General features: G+C 42.7%; 1 protein-coding gene across 3 annotated transcripts in view; it reads left to right on the top strand.

Moving 5' to 3' along the window:
• The window catches only part of npm1b (nucleophosmin 1b), a 60,964-nt gene that overhangs the window by 488 nt on the left and 42,976 nt on the right, over positions 1-17,500 (top strand). For all 3 annotated transcript variants that reach the window (XM_061891942.1, XM_061891943.1, XM_061891940.1), the window contains exons 2-4: positions 5,581-5,663; positions 5,996-6,115; positions 6,188-6,281. In XM_061891942.1, the coding sequence (XP_061747926.1) occupies positions 5,581-5,663; positions 5,996-6,115; positions 6,188-6,281 (297 nt within the window). The remainder of the gene's footprint in view (positions 1-5,580; positions 5,664-5,995; positions 6,116-6,187; positions 6,282-17,500) is intronic.

Genomic DNA, 17,500 nt, shown 5'->3' with positions numbered 1-17,500 from the left:
TGTCCAACTATATCCATATTACTCTATGTCCGATTGTCCAAATATGTCCATATTACTATTGTTCTATTGTCCAACTATGTCCATGTTCTGCCATGTCTTGTAGCACCAACTATGTCCATGTTCTGCCATGTCTTGTAGCACCAACTATGTCCATATTCCTCCATGTCTTGTAGCACCAACTATGTCCATATTCCTCCATGTCTTGTAGCACCAACTATGTCCATATTCCTCCATGTCTTGTAGCACCAACTATGTCCATGTTCCGCCATGTCTTGTAGCACCAACTATGTCCATGTTCTGCCATGTCTTGTAGCACCAACTATGTCCATGTTCTGCCATGTCTTGTAGCACCAACTATGTCCATGTTCCGCCATGTCTTGTAGCACCAACTATGTCCATATTCCTCCATGTCTTGTAGCACCAACTATGTCCATGTTCCGCCATGTCTTGTAGCACCAACTATGTCCATATTCCTCCATGTCTTGTAGCACCAACTATGTCCATATTCCTCCATGTCTTGTAGCACCAACTATGTCCATGTTCCGCCATGTCTTGTAGCACCAACTATGTCCATATTCCTCCATGTCTTGTAGCACCAACTATGTCCATGTTCTGCCATGTCTTGTAGCACCAACTATGTCCATATTCCTCCATGTCTTGTAGCACCAACTATGTCCATATTCCTCCATGTCTTGTAGCACCAACTATGTCCATGTTCTGCCATGTCTTGTAGCACCAACTATGTCCATATTCCTCCATGTCTTGTAGCACCAACTATGTCCATGTTCTGCCATGTCTTGTAGCACCAACTATGTCCATGTTCTGCCATGTCTTGTAGCACCAACTATGTCCATGTTCTACCATGTCTTGTAGCACCAACTATGTCCATATTCCTCCATGTCTTGTAGCACCAACTATGTCCATATTCCTCCATGTCTTGTAGCACCAACTATGTCCATGTTCTGCCATGTCTTGTAGCACCAACTATGTCCATGTTCTGCCATGTCTTGTAGCACCAACTATGTCCATGTTCTACCATGTCTTGTAGCACCAACTATGTCCATATTCCTCCATGTCTTGTAGCACCAACTATGTCCATGTTCCTCCATGTCTTGTAGCACCAACTATGTCCATGTTCCGCCATGTCTTGTAGCACCAACTATGTCCATGTTCTGCCATGTCTTGTAGCACCAACTATGTCCATGTTCCGCCATGTCTTGTAGCACCAACTATGTCCATGTCCTGCCATGTCTTGTAGCACCAACTATGTCCATATTCCTCCATGTCTTGTAGCACCAACTATGTCCATATTCCTCCATGTCTTGTAGCACCAACTATGTCCATATTCCTCCATGTCTTGTAGCACCAACTATGTCCATGTTCTGCCATGTCTTGTAGCACCAACTATGTCCATATTCCTCCATGTCTTGTAGCACCAACTATGTCCATGTTCCGCCATGTCTTGTAGCACCAACTATGTCCATGTTCTGCCATGTCTTGTAGCACCAACTATGTCCATATTCCTCCATGTCTTGTAGCACCAACTATGTCCATATTCCTCCATGTCTTGTAGCACCAACTATGTCCATATTCCTCCATGTCTTGTAGCACCAACTATGTCCATATTCCTCCATGTCTTGTAGCACCAACTATGTCCATGTTCCTCCATGTCTTGTAGCACCAACTATGTCCATGTTCCGCCATGTCTTGTAGCACCAACTATGTCCATGTTCTGCCATGTCTTGTAGCACCAACTATGTCCATGTTCCGCCATGTCTTGTAGCACCAACTATGTCCATGTTCTGCCATGTCTTGTAGCACCAACTATGTCCATATTCCTCCATGTCTTGTAGCACCAACTATGTCCATATTCCTCCATGTCTTGTAGCACCAACTATGTCCATATTCCTCCATGTCTTGTAGCACCAACTATGTCCATGTTCTGCCATGTCTTGTAGCACCAACTATGTCCATATTCCTCCATGTCTTGTAGCACCAACTATGTCCATGTTCCGCCATGTCTTGTAGCACCAACTATGTCCATGTTCTGCCATGTCTTGTAGCACCAACTATGTCCATATTCCTCCATGTCTTGTAGCACCAACTATGTCCATATTCCTCCATGTCTTGTAGCACCAACTATGTCCATATTCCTCCATGTCTTGTAGCACCAACTATGTCCATGTTCTGCCATGTCTTGTAGCACCAACTATGTCCATGTTCTGCCATGTCTTGTAGCACCAACTATGTCCATGTTCTACCATGTCTTGTAGCACCAACTATGTCCATATTCCTCCATGTCTTGTAGCACCAACTATGTCCATGTTCCTCCATGTCTTGTAGCACCAACTATGTCCATGTTCCGCCATGTCTTGTAGCACCAACTATGTCCATGTTCCGCCATGTCTTGTAGCACCAACTATGTCCATGTTCCGCCATGTCTTGTAGCACCAACTATGTCCATGTTCTGCCATGTCTTGTAGCACCAACTATGTCCATATTCCTCCATGTCTTGTAGCACCAACTATGTCCATGTTCTGCCATGTCTTGTAGCACCAACTATGTCCATGTTCTGCCATGTCTTGTAGCACCAACTATGTCCATGTTCCGCCATGTCTTGTAGCACCAACTATGTCCATGTTCTGCCATGTCTTGTAGCACCAACTATGTCCATGTTCTGCCATGTCTTGTAGCACCAACTATGTCCATGTTCCGCCATGTCTTGTAGCACCAACTATGTCCATATTCCTCCATGTCTTGTAGCACCAACTATGTCCATATTCCTCCATGTCTTGTAGCACCAACTATGTCCATGTTCCGCCATGTCTTGTAGCACCAACTATGTCCATGTTCCGCCATGTCTTGTAGCACCAACTATGTCCATATTCCTCCATGTCTTGTAGCACCAACTATGTCCATGTTCTGCCATGTCTTGTAGCACCAACTATGTCCATATTCCTCCATGTCTTGTAGCACCAACTATGTCCATATTCCTCCATGTCTTGTAGCACCAACTATGTCCATGTTCTGCCATGTCTTGTAGCACCAACTATGTCCATATTCCTCCATGTCTTGTAGCACCAACTATGTCCATGTTCTGCCATGTCTTGTAGCACCAACTATGTCCATGTTCTGCCATGTCTTGTAGCACCAACTATGTCCATGTTCTACCATGTCTTGTAGCACCAACTATGTCCATATTCCTCCATGTCTTGTAGCACCAACTATGTCCATATTCCTCCATGTCTTGTAGCACCAACTATGTCCATGTTCTGCCATGTCTTGTAGCACCAACTATGTCCATGTTCTGCCATGTCTTGTAGCACCAACTATGTCCATGTTCTACCATGTCTTGTAGCACCAACTATGTCCATATTCCTCCATGTCTTGTAGCACCAACTATGTCCATGTTCCTCCATGTCTTGTAGCACCAACTATGTCCATGTTCCGCCATGTCTTGTAGCACCAACTATGTCCATGTTCTGCCATGTCTTGTAGCACCAACTATGTCCATGTTCCGCCATGTCTTGTAGCACCAACTATGTCCATGTTCTGCCATGTCTTGTAGCACCAACTATGTCCATATTCCTCCATGTCTTGTAGCACCAACTATGTCCATATTCCTCCATGTCTTGTAGCACCAACTATGTCCATATTCCTCCATGTCTTGTAGCACCAACTATGTCCATGTTCTGCCATGTCTTGTAGCACCAACTATGTCCATATTCCTCCATGTCTTGTAGCACCAACTATGTCCATGTTCTGCCATGTCTTGTAGCACCAACTATGTCCATGTTCTGCCATGTCTTGTAGCACCAACTATGTCCATGTTCTACCATGTCTTGTAGCACCAACTATGTCCATATTCCTCCATGTCTTGTAGCACCAACTATGTCCATATTCCTCCATGTCTTGTAGCACCAACTATGTCCATGTTCTGCCATGTCTTGTAGCACCAACTATGTCCATGTTCTGCCATGTCTTGTAGCACCAACTATGTCCATGTTCTACCATGTCTTGTAGCACCAACTATGTCCATATTCCTCCATGTCTTGTAGCACCAACTATGTCCATGTTCCTCCATGTCTTGTAGCACCAACTATGTCCATGTTCCGCCATGTCTTGTAGCACCAACTATGTCCATGTTCTGCCATGTCTTGTAGCACCAACTATGTCCATGTTCCGCCATGTCTTGTAGCACCAACTATGTCCATGTTCTGCCATGTCTTGTAGCACCAACTATGTCCATATTCCTCCATGTCTTGTAGCACCAACTATGTCCATATTCCTCCATGTCTTGTAGCACCAACTATGTCCATATTCCTCCATGTCTTGTAGCACCAACTATGTCCATGTTCTGCCATGTCTTGTAGCACCAACTATGTCCATATTCCTCCATGTCTTGTAGCACCAACTATGTCCATGTTCTGCCATGTCTTGTAGCACCAACTATGTCCATGTTCTGCCATGTCTTGTAGCACCAACTATGTCCATGTTCTACCATGTCTTGTAGCACCAACTATGTCCATATTCCTCCATGTCTTGTAGCACCAACTATGTCCATATTCCTCCATGTCTTGTAGCACCAACTATGTCCATGTTCTGCCATGTCTTGTAGCACCAACTATGTCCATGTTCTGCCATGTCTTGTAGCACCAACTATGTCCATGTTCTACCATGTCTTGTAGCACCAACTATGTCCATATTCCTCCATGTCTTGTAGCACCAACTATGTCCATGTTCCTCCATGTCTTGTAGCACCAACTATGTCCATGTTCCGCCATGTCTTGTAGCACCAACTATGTCCATGTTCCGCCATGTCTTGTAGCACCAACTATGTCCATGTTCCGCCATGTCTTGTAGCACCAACTATGTCCATGTTCTGCCATGTCTTGTAGCACCAACTATGTCCATATTCCTCCATGTCTTGTAGCACCAACTATGTCCATGTTCTGCCATGTCTTGTAGCACCAACTATGTCCATGTTCTGCCATGTCTTGTAGCACCAACTATGTCCATGTTCCGCCATGTCTTGTAGCACCAACTATGTCCATGTTCTGCCATGTCTTGTAGCACCAACTATGTCCATGTTCTGCCATGTCTTGTATCACCAACTATGTCCATGTTCTGCCATGTCTTGTAGCACCAACTATGTCCATGTTCTGCCATGTCTTGTAGCACCAACTATGTCCATGTTCTGCCATGTCTTGTAGCACCAACTATGTCCATGTTCCGCCATGTCTTGTAGCACCAACTATGTCCATATTCCTCCATGTCTTGTAGCACCAACTATGTCCATGTTCTGCCATGTCTTGTAGCACCAACTATGTCCATGTTCCGCCATGTCTTGTAGCACAAACTATGTCCATGTTCTGCCATGTCTTGTAGCACCAACTATGTCCATGTTCTGCCATGTCTTGTAGCACCAACTATGTCCATGTTCCGCCATGTCTTGTAGCACCAACTATGTCCATGTTCCGCCATGTCTTGTAGCACCAACTATGTCCATATTCTGCCATGTCTTGTAGCACAAACTATGTCCATATTCCTCCACGGCCGCTGACCGCTTGTGTCCCCCAGGTTGCACCCTCCGAGGGGACAAACGAGAGTACAAAGTTGAGGTGGACGAGGACGAGACGGAGCAGCAGCTGTCTCTTAAAGCGGTAAGGCGGCCATTTCAAGGCCTAATGTCTGAAGGGGAAGTGCTAAGTGAGGACAAATGTAGCGTGACGATCTCAGTTTGTGCTTGAAAGCGACAACGTTTGACTTGAATAGTTTTCCATTTGGCGCGAGTCGGCCATCTTTTTGTTGTGGGCATGTCACTTGAGGACATGTTTGGAAGGATCTTAACTTCTGAATGTCTACAAAGTCCAATTGAAATGGACTTTGTAAATGATTGGCAAGATTCCCCAAAAAGTGCAGTGTTCCTTTAAGGCAGCCATGATGACCTGCAACTATGTTGGTAGCATGGCAGATAAAGGCTGACTTCTTGTAGGCGTGCTTGGGAGCCGAGGCCGAGGACAAGTTCCACATGGTGGAAGTGGAGGCCCTGACTTATGATGGAAAGAGCAGCAAAGTGCCGCTGGTTGTGCTGAAGCCATCCGTCCTTCCCTCGGTGAGTGAACAACTAACGAAGTCATACTTGAAGTGGAGTGAAGACAATATCAGGTGTCTCTCATGTCCCCAGATGACTTTAGGTGGCTTTGAGATCACGCCGCCAGTGACCTTACGTCTCCTGTCAGGGTCAGGACCGGTGCACATCAGCGGGCAACATTTTGTCAGTGAGTATTGACCACCGCAGCTGAGGCTGCTTCACCTTAAGGCTGAAAACTGCATCGCTGTTTAATAATGAAATGAAATCAAATACACGAGGTATGCTGAGCTTGAATGGCACATTTTTACTGCATTGTCACAACAACTCACGTCACGTCACGGTCCAAAACTGTTTGTCTTCCGATCGCCCTGAACGGGCTCACACCTCAACCCTATTTAAGGAGGTTACCATGGTAACCACCCCGTATCAACAGTCCCCTCCCTGATACTTAGCAGGAAGTGGGCGGAGCAATCCACCAAAAAAGGAAATTCCCTCTGGGCTGAGGCCAGCAATCAATTAAATAAAATAAAATAAATATAAACAAATAAGGAAATTTGGCTCCAACACTCCGGCCCCCAATTGAGAAGGGCAGGATGCCATGAACAATCAAAATATTAATAACCATCGAGCCACAAATATAAACAAAAAATGATCTTTGAGTTTGGTTTTTCAGTGCAGCTTTAATGCGCACCATTTCCTGATCCATATTGTCATCACTTTGTAGTTTCCTCTTTTCACTCATCTCCAGTTTGAGTCCTTACTACTTTTCACTCATCTCCAGTTTGAGTCCTTACTACTTTTCACTCATCTCCAGTTTGAGTCCTTACTACTATTCACTCATCTCCAGTTTGAGTCCTTACTACTATTCACTCATCTCCAGTTTGAGTCCTTACTACTTTTCACTCATCTCCAGTTTGACTCCTCACTACTTTTCACTCATCTCCAGTTTGAGTCCTTACTACCTTTCACTCATCTCCAGTTTGACTCCTCACTACTTTTCACTCATCTCCAGTTTGAGTCCTTACTACTATTCACTCATCTCCAGTTTGACTCCTCACTACTTTTCACTCATCTCCAGTTTGAGTCCTCACTACTTTTCACTCATCTCCAGTTTGAGTCCTTACTACTTTTCACTCATCTCCAGTTTGAGTCCTTACTACTTTTCACTCATCTCCAGTTTGAGTCCTCACTACTTTTCACTCATCTCCAGTTTGAGTCCTTACTACTTTTCACTCATCTCCAGTTTGAGTCCTTACTACTTTTCACTCATCTCCAGTTTGAGTCCTTACTACTTTTCACTCATCTCCAGTTTGAGTCCTTACTACTTTTCACTCATCTCCAGTTTGACTCCTTACTACTTTTCACTCATCTCCAGTTTGAGTCCTTACTACTATTCACTCATCTCCAGTTTGACTCCTTACTACTTTTCACTCATCTCCAGTTTGAGTCCTTGCTACTTTTCACTCATCTCCAGTTTGAGTCCTTACTACTATTCACTCATCTCCAGTTTGAGTCCTTACTACTTTTCACTCATCTCCAGTTTGACTCCTTACTACTTTTCACTCATCTCCAGTTTGAGTCCTTGCTACTTTTCACTCATCTCCAGTTTGAGTCCTTACTACTATTCACTCATCTCCAGTTTGAGTCCTTACTACTTTTCACTCATCTCCAGTTTGAGTCCTTGCTACTTTTCACTCATCTCCAGTTTGAGTCCTTACTACTATTCACTCATCTCCAGTTTGAGTCCTTACTACTTTTCACTCATCTCCAGTTTGAGTCCTTACTACTATTCACTCATCTCCAGTTTGAGTCCTTACTACTTTTCACTCATCTCCAGTTTGACTCCTTACTACTTTTCACTCATCTCCAGTTTGAGTCCTTACTACTTTTCACTCATCTCCAGTTTGAGTCCTTACTACTTTTCACTCATCTCCAGTTTGAGTCCTTACTACTTTTCACTCATCTCCAGTTTGACTCCTCACTACTTTTCACTCATCTCCAGTTTCAATCAATCAATCAATGTTTACTTATATAGCCCTAAATCACTAGTGTCTCAAAGGGCTGTACAAACCACCACGACATCCTCGGTAGGAAAACTCACACCCAGTGGGACATTGGTGACAATAATGACCCAGTGGGACGTCGGTGACAATAATGACCCAGTGGGACGTCGGTGACAATGATGACTATGAGAACCTTAGAGAGGAGGAAAGCAATGGATGTCGAGCGGGTCTAACATGATACTGTGAAAGTTCAATCCACAATGGATACAACACAGTCGCGAGAGTCCAGTCCAAAGAGGATCCAAGACACAGCAGCGAGAGTCCCGTTCACAGCGGAGCCAGCAGGAAACCATCCCAAGCGTAGGCGGACCAGCAGCGCAGAGATGTCCCCAGCCGATACACAGGCGAGCAGTACATGGCCACCGGATCGGACCGGACCCCCTCCACACGGGAGAGTGGGACATAGAAGAAAAAGAAAAGAAACGGCAGATCAACTGGTCTAAAAAGGGAGTCTATTTAAAGGCTAGAGTATACAAATGAGTTTTAAGGTGAGACTTAAATGCTTCTACTGAGGTGGCATCGCGAACTGTTACCGGTAGGGTATTCCAGAGTACTGGAGCCCGAACGGAAAATGCTCTATAGCCCGCAGACTTTTTTTGGGCTTTGGGAATCACTAATAAGCCGGAGTCCTTTGAACGCAGATTTCTTGCCGGGACATATGGTACAATACAATCGGCAAGATAGGATGGAGCTAGACCGTGTAGTATTTTATACGTAAGTAGTAAAACCTTAAAGTCACATCTTAAGTGCACAGGAAGCCAGTGCAGGTGAGCCAGTATAGGTATATATGTATGTATATATGTATATAAAGGTATATACAGTATAGGTATATATGTATGTATATATGTATATAAAGGTATATACAGTACAGGCGTAATGTGATCAAACTTTCTTGTTCTTGTCAAAAGTCTAGCAGCCGCATTTTGTACCAACTGTAATCTTTTAATGCTAGACATGGGGAGACCCGAAAATAATACGTTACAGTAGTCGAGGCGAGACGTAACAAACGCATGGATAATGATCTCAGCGTCTTTAGTGGACAGAATGGAGCGAATTTTAGCGATATTACGGAGATGAAAGAAGGCCGTTTTAGTAACGCTTTTAATGTGTGCCTCAAAGGAGAGAGTTGGGTCGAAGATAACACCCAGATTCTTTACCGTGTCGCCTTGTTTAATTGTTTGGTTGTCAAATGTTAGAGTTGTATTATTAAATAGAGTTCGGTGTTTAGCAGGACCGATAATCAGCATTTCCGTTTTTTTGGCGTTGAGTTGCAAAAAGTTAGCGGACATCCATTGTTTAATTTCATTAAGACACGCCTCCAGCTGACTACAATCCGGCGTGTTGGTCAGCTTTAGGGGCATGTAGAGTTGGGTGTCATCAGCATAACAGTGAAAGCTAATACCGTATTTGCGTATGATGTCACCTAGCGGCAGCATGTAGATGCTGAAGAGTGCAGGGCCAAGGACCGAACCCTGGGGAACTCCACACGTTACCTTAACGTAGTCCGAGGTCACATTGTTATGGGAGACACACTGCATCCTATCAGTAAGATAAGAGTTAAACCAAGACAGGGCTAAGTCTGACATACCAATTCGTGTTTTGATACGTTCTAATAAAATATTATGATCGACGGTATCGAAAGCAGCGCTAAGATCAAGGAGCAGCAACATAGATGACGCATCAGAATCCATCGTTAGCAATAGATCATTAGTCATTTTTGCGAGGGCTGTCTCCGTGGAGTGATTTGCCCTGAAACCGGATTGAAAGGTTTCACATAGATTGTTAGACGCTAAGTGTTCATTTAACTGCTCCGCAACAATTTTTTCAAGGATTTTTGAAATAAAGGGAAGGTGAGACACCGGTCGGTAGTTTACCATGAGGTCAGGATCGAGGTTAGGTCTTTTAAGAAGAGGATGAATAACCGCTTTTTTGAATGCTAGGGGAACAGTGCCCGAGGAGAGTGATAAGTTTATAATATTTAGCACTGATGGACCTAATAATACAAAGAGCTCCTTGATCAGTTTCCCAGGAAGAGGGTCAAGTAAACATGTTGTCTGTTTTATTCCATTTACACGTTGTAACAATTCCTCTAATGTTATTTCCTCAAAACGAGAGAAACTATTTTGGAGGGCAGTATCCGCCGTATATACAATCGTGTCAGTGTTAATAGAACCCCGTTGTAGCTGGGACGCATTGTCTTTAATCTCCTTTCTAATGACTTCAATTTTCTTACTAAAGAATTGCATAAAGTCATCAGCTGAGTGGGTTGAGCTACTGGAAGGAGTCCCTTGTTGGGTTAGCGATGCTACCGTACTAAACAAAAATTTAGGATCGTTTTTATTACGGTGGATGAGATTTGAGTAATATTTAGCTTTAGCTAAGGTAAGCATGCGTTTATAAGTTATTAAACCATCACTCCATGCTTGATGGTGCACCTCAAGTTTAGTCGTGCGCCATTTGCGTTCCAGCTTTCTACATAATAATTTCTGAGCTCTAGTGTCTTCTGTAAACCACGGGGTGCGCTTTTTTGGAGCCTTTTTTAACTTTAGCGGTGCTATGTTATCAATGGTTTCGCGCAGGGCGTCGTTAAAGTTGTTAGTGAGGTTATCAATAGAGCCCACATACTTTGGGAATGGTGCCATTACCGAGGGCAGTAGGTCAGCAAGAGTTGTCGTTGTGGCTGTATTAATGTTGCGGCTGCTATAGCAGTTATTATTATTATTAGTTTGACGAACATGCGTCTGAACCTCGAATTTTATAAGGTAATGATCAGACAATACTTTAGTATACGGGAGTATCGTAACTTTGGAGACGGTGATACCCCTGACAAGCACTAGGTCTATCGTATTACCGTTGCGATGCGTGGGTTCATTTATTATTTGTGTGAGACCACAGCTATCAATTACAGTCTGGAGCGCTACGCACGGTGGGTCCGATGGGGTATTCACATGGATATTAAAGTCCCCCATTATGATTATATTATCGGCGTGTGTCACCAGATCAGCAACGAACTCTGAGAATTCATTAATAAAGTCCGAATAGGGCCCTGGGGGGCGGTAGATAACAGCCAGGTGTAGAGGCAGTGGTGTGACAGACCTCATAGTAAGCACCTCAAACGATTTATATTTATTATTTATGTTAGGACTAAGGTTAAAGTTTTCGTTGTATATTAGTGCAACCCCCCCACCCCTTTTGAGCGGACGGGCAATATGCGCATGTGTAAAGTTAGGAGGACATGCCTCATTTAGCGCAAAAAAGTCGTTTGGTTTAAGCCAGGTTTCGCTGAGACCGATGACGTTAAGATTGTTGTCTCTGATAATATCATTAACTAACAACGTTTTAGGAGACAATGATCTTATGTTTAAAAAACCTATATTATAGGTAGTGGGCTGTTTTAGGGAGTTTTTGATCAAATTATCCGTAGTAGCAATATTAATAATGTTGTGTTTATTATGCCCAGTGCATTTAGTATAGTTACGACCATATCTAGGAATTGATACGACAGGAATTTTCCGATTGTTTGATTGTTGCTTTGACTCCAGTTTGAGTCCTTGCTACTTTTCACTCATCTCCAGTTTGAGTCCTTACTACTATTCACTCATCTCCAGTTTGAGTCCTTACTACTTTTCACTCATCTCCAGTTTGAGTCCTTACTACTTTTCACTCATCTCCAGTTTGAGTCCTTACTACTATTCACTCATCTCCAGTTTGAGTCCTTACTACTTTTCACTCATCTCCAGTTTGAGTCCTTACTACTTTTCACTCATCTCCAGTTTGAGTCCTTACTACTTTTCACTCATCTCCAGTTTGAGTCCTTACTACTATTCACTCATCTCCAGTTTGAGTCCTTACTACTTTTCACTCATCTCCAGTTTGAGTCCTTACTACTTTTCACTCATCTCCAGTTTGAGTCCTTACTACTTTTCACTCATCTCCAGTTTGACTCCTTACTACTTTTCACTCATCTCCAGTTTGAGTCCTTACTACTTTTCACTCATCTCCAGTTTGAGTCCTTACTACTTTTCACTCATCTCCAGTTTGAGTCCTTACTACTTTTCACTCATCTCCAGTTTGAGTCCTTGCTACTTTTCACTCATCTCCAGTTTGAGTCCTTGCTACTTTTCACTCATCTCCAGTTTGAGTCCTTACTACCTTTCACTCATCTCCAGTTTGAGTCCTTACTACTTTTCACTCATCTCCAGTTTGAGTCCTTACTACTTTTCACTCATCTCCAGTTGAGTCCATATTTTCAGGATCCAGGCAACTGACTTCTTCAGCCGTTTCCAATCAGAGAAGTAAATGATCAGTTGGAAAGTAGCCTTTAGCCCAGGGGTAGGGAACCTAAGGCTCTAGAGCCAGATGTGGCTCTTTTGATGACTGCATCTGGCTCTCAGATAAATCTTAGCTGACATTACTTAACACGATAAGTAATGAATAATTCCGCTGGTAATCACAGTGTTAAAAATAACGTTCAAAATATAAAACATTCTCATGCATTTTAATCCATCCATCCGTTTTCTACCGCACCTGTTCAACAAGTATTTTTATTAATTATTGGTTTGCTTAAAAATAACAATGTTATTAAAAGATACGAGACTTAATATACTCTAAAAATGTTGGTCTTACTTATAAATGTACGTATTTAGTTGTATTCAGTGTTAAAAAAATATGATATGCTCTCACGGAAATACTTTTTAAAATATTTGGCTTTAATGGCTCTCTCAGCCAAAAAGGTTCCCGACCCCTGCTTTAACGTATCAATCGCTGCATTGGTGCTGAGGTCCTTTTTTACCCCGGGGTCCTCCGCTGCAATCCCATACTCCAAGATGTCAGCTGGCCACTCTTCCTCTGTTTCTTCCCAAACTCAGGGCCTTCTGTTCATCTTTTGGGAGTCAGTAATTCATCCAATTTAAGTCCTGTTGAGGCTTTGTCTGCAGGATTTTGAGTGTTTTTTATGTATCGCCATTGTGTGACATCAGATGTTTGAAATCTTTCCTTTTTCCCCCAAACCTCCTTTTCCGACCAAGTATGTGTTGCCTAGCAACGCCCTGATTGTTGGGAAGCGATATATCATCCTTCCTTTTAAAGGGCAATTCCATAGTGAAGCTTGCACGTATCTGCCATGACCTTCATGAACTTCAAGTCATCTCCAGAAATGTCTTCTGTGTTTTCTGATGACCAGTCGTTCAAATCATGGTTGTATTGATTGTGCGGCAGCTCTTCCAGCTTTGTTCTGGAGATCCTGTGAACAGTACTAGTGGAGCAGCCAATCTTACTCCTCTTCTTACTGTAATAAGGAAGGCCATTAATGACCCACCCCAATAGGGTCTTAACGGCATACAATCCATTTCCATGACTGTTGATCACTTCCCAGGGTTCAAGCAGTTTAGAGGCATTGGTTCCAAATCAAAATAGCTCTACATCGGCTTCAATACGAGGAAGAGTGACGCCATCCAAGTATGGCCATTTAGCCGACTCCTCTTGATTGATGAGGTTGCTTGTCGTTACGGGCATCCTTTTTTGGGTGTAGACCTTGGGAAGGTCTTGGAACTGTTGCCCAGTGAGGCTTGAAATCTTTAAGTCTATCAGCATGTAACTGGAAACTGATGTTTTGGGGCCATGGTTAGGAGATTGATATTAGTTTTGTCGTCAAGCTTTCAGAACAAAATGTATCCGTGCTGCCCGGATCCAAGAATGCATAGGTTTCTATGACTGTGTGTCCCTTGCTGGACTTTATCTGTACAGGTAAAATTGACAGAATTCCATTTCCAGCCCCCGTTTGTCCACGTGTTTGCAGAGATATTTGTGCATTACTCACAGATAGTTCCTTTGCCTTATTTTGGGTTGGAATGATGTTGCTTGCTCTTTCCTTCTGACCAATATGAAGCAGACTTGGATGGTTTAGCTTGCATATGTTGCAGGTCAAGCGCTTGTCACAATGCCTGCTCAGAAACACCCAAAACAGATTCCTTTCTGTCTTGTGAAAGTTATCTTCTCCCTGTGAGTCTTCTCCTCCAACTGAGGACACTGGTCAAGAGCATGATTTTTAGAGCAGCAAATACAGGCGTTTGTGGTACAAGCAGGTGCACTTTGCTTTGGAACAGATTTAAATCTGGTTTGGTCTTCCGCATCAGGGGTTTCGATATTAATGGTCGTGGCAAAACCGCTACCTTGGAATTTGGGTTTACCTTGTGATTTTATTCCTTTTACAGGGTTGCTTCCTGTACTTTGTGGTGCATTCTGGATGTCTCCAAAGACTGGGTTTGAGACAATTTTCACTTGTCGCTCAATGAATGCAACAATGTCTGAGAACTGAGGTCTGCGATGGTGGTTTTCCAATATGTTGCATGCAGAGACTCTCCAGCTTTCTCGCAACTTGTACGGCAGCTTGAAGATCAGCGTTTTCATGTTAGCTGGCATATTAAGTTCCTGCATGTACTGCACATTTTCCATTGCAGTGCAACATTCTCGAAGGCACATTGAGTAGGCTTGCAGAGCTCGTACATCTTCGGACTTCACCACAGGCCAGTTGAACACTTTTTTCATGTAAGCTGCTGTTATCTGCTATTGGTCACCGAAGTGTTTTTCCAACAAATACTTTGCCATCTCATAGCCTCTTTCTGGGGGCATGTGTTGACAGCTACGCACCAGTTCTTTGGGTTGACCCCTAGTGTACATTTCCAGATAGTACAAACAGTCTCCTTTCAATCAATCAATCAATGTTTATTTATATAGCCCCAAATCACAAATGTCTCAACGGACTGTACAAACCATTACGACTACAACATCCTCGGAAGAACCCACAAAAGGGCAAGGAAAACTCACACCCAGTGGGCAGGGAGAATTCACATCCAGTGGGACGCCAGTGACAATGCTGACTATGAGAAACCTTGGAGAGGACCTCAGATGTGGACAAACACCCTCCCCCCCCCTTGGGTTTGTTGCTTGCGTTATTCTCAATGCATTGCACAAAGGTTCTGTACAGTAATGGATCTCCGTCAAAATAGGGAATCTGCTTTGGTGCGAGTAGATGAGATGTTTGCAATGTTGCAATCTCATTTTGCCTGTGCAACAAATCAAGTACAGTAGGGGTGCCATTGGTTGGAGGGGAAATGTTAGTTTGCCTTGATTGCTCTACATGGGAGTCCAAGTGGGTTGTAGGGCTTTGGTCCTGTACTGCATTCCAAAAGACCTGCTGCTGGTTTGGTATTGAAGGTGGTGGTTGTGGTTTTACCTGAATAGATTTAGGGTGTGAAAGCATGGGCTGTTGCTCTTGCCAAAATGTGGGTGGTTGATTGGGAGGTGGTGTTCTATATTGTAGTTGCCATGCTGTTAATTGTTGTTGCTCGGATGGATGGTGTAAAAACTGTGGTGGAGTTGGTGGTGATGCTTGGCTTGACTGCTGTTGTGTGAGGGGTTGATGGTCTGTAGCCAGAGGGTTGAGAGGGACTGGTGGTTCCTTGGTTCTCTTTAAGTAGGATTTCATGCCATCAGATGCTGTATGTGAGGAAGAATAAAGGCTGGAAGCTTTTAAAACTGCTAATTTTGCATCAGCAGCTGCCAATTGAGCATCCAGGTTCATCATTTATTTTTTCTTTCTGATTCTTTACCTCTCCTCTTCCAATTTATTTTTGATCTTTTCTTCCTCCTCTTCCAAGGAATGTTTTTCTTTTAGAGCTGCAGAGCAGACAGCAAGGCCAGCCCTTTCAGCCTCTGCCAGTCTGCGAGCTGAGGAGGTGCTTGATCGACTAGAACCAGAGTGTGTGGGACTCCCATGTGATTTGTGACTTATAACATTACTAATGCTATCATTTGGATTCATTTCATTTTCCAAATCCTCCATATTTTCCACGGTTGGTGTTTTTATCCGGATTTTAACATGCTCAATAAATTCATGTACACTGATTAATTTGGCTTTGTACCATATGTGGTGTTTGATTTGGTCCTCTGTAGGTAGAATTGGTAGGAGGGATGGGTGTGCACTTGCAGCTTCCTTTTTAACATTGAGATATTTGGTGAAAGCTGGTTTCACTTCCATTTGGTCCTCTCCGTTTTCCATGAAATGTTTCTGCATGTTGCTTGCCTTGTTTAATTTGGATCTTCTTTCCTTCTGAAGTCTTTCAATTCTGTGCATTAGGGCTTTTGGTGTCATTTTCACTGTTTGCTTTTTTTACATAGATGTTAGATCTGTGTCCACCTGTTTTTCCATCTCTGCAGGTTGTGACTGATTTTCAATCATCTCTGATAGTTCAGCCTGTGAGGGTTCCATTTGACCTTTAATTATGTCACCAATTGAATGCGCTACTTTTGACTTCATTAACCCATGATCATGCATTTTAAAAGCATCATATTTTCCTTTCCTAGGATCCATGATTATACACAACCCACAATTCAAAATCAGATCAAATATATGGAAACCTTGTAATGTCACTCAAAACACCAAACATCAAAACTGCAATTATTCATTTGCATTTGTTCAAACCAAAACCTCACGCACGAACATGCTTGCACAAGGAATCGTAAACACCACCTTGTATTTCAAATCTACCCACGAATGGGTTGCTATCATGCACACAACCTCATGGAAAATACCCACTAATGCAGTGGTTCAGTGGGGGTACTTGAAGGTATGCCAAGGGGTACGTGAGATTTTTTAAAAATATTCTAAAAATAGCAACAATTCCAAAATCTTTTATAAATATATTTACTGAATAATACTTTAACAAAATAAGAATGTAAGTTCATAAACTGTGAAAAAACAACAACAATGCAATATTCAGTGTTGACAGCTAGATTTTCTGTGGACATGTTCCATAAATATTGATGTTAAAGATTTCTTTTTTTGTGAAGAAATGTTTAGAAGTAAGTTGATGAATCCAGATGGATCTCTATTACAATCCCCAAAGAGGGCACTTTAACTTGATGATTACTTCTATGTATAAAAATATTTATTTAGAATTTAATCACTCTTTTATTTTTCAACAAGTTTTAGTTATTTTTATATCTTTTTTTCCAAGTAGTTGAAGAAAGACCACTACAAATGAGCAATATTTTGCACTGTTATACAATTTAATAAATCAGAAACTGATGACATAGTGCTGTATTTTACTTCTTTATCTCTTTTTTTCAACCAAAAATGCTTTGCTGTGATTAGGGGGTACTTGAATTAAAAACATGTTCACCGGGGGTACATCACTGAAAAAAGGTTGAGAACCACTGCACTAATGGGTTCAATAACAATAAATATTAACCACCAATGCATTGGATTTTTTGTTGCTGTCTTTGTGTTATAAGGCCTGCATATATTATCCCGTGTAGCGCGCTACGTACCTTTACTTCATGC

Source organism: Nerophis ophidion, linkage group LG29 (assembly GCF_033978795.1).
Source record: "Nerophis ophidion isolate RoL-2023_Sa linkage group LG29, RoL_Noph_v1.0, whole genome shotgun sequence".
In the NCBI taxonomy this organism is placed as follows: domain Eukaryota; kingdom Metazoa; phylum Chordata; class Actinopteri; order Syngnathiformes; family Syngnathidae; genus Nerophis; species Nerophis ophidion.
The sequence above is the reverse complement of the archived record's forward strand: the minus strand, read 5'-3'. Positions and strand labels throughout refer to the sequence as shown.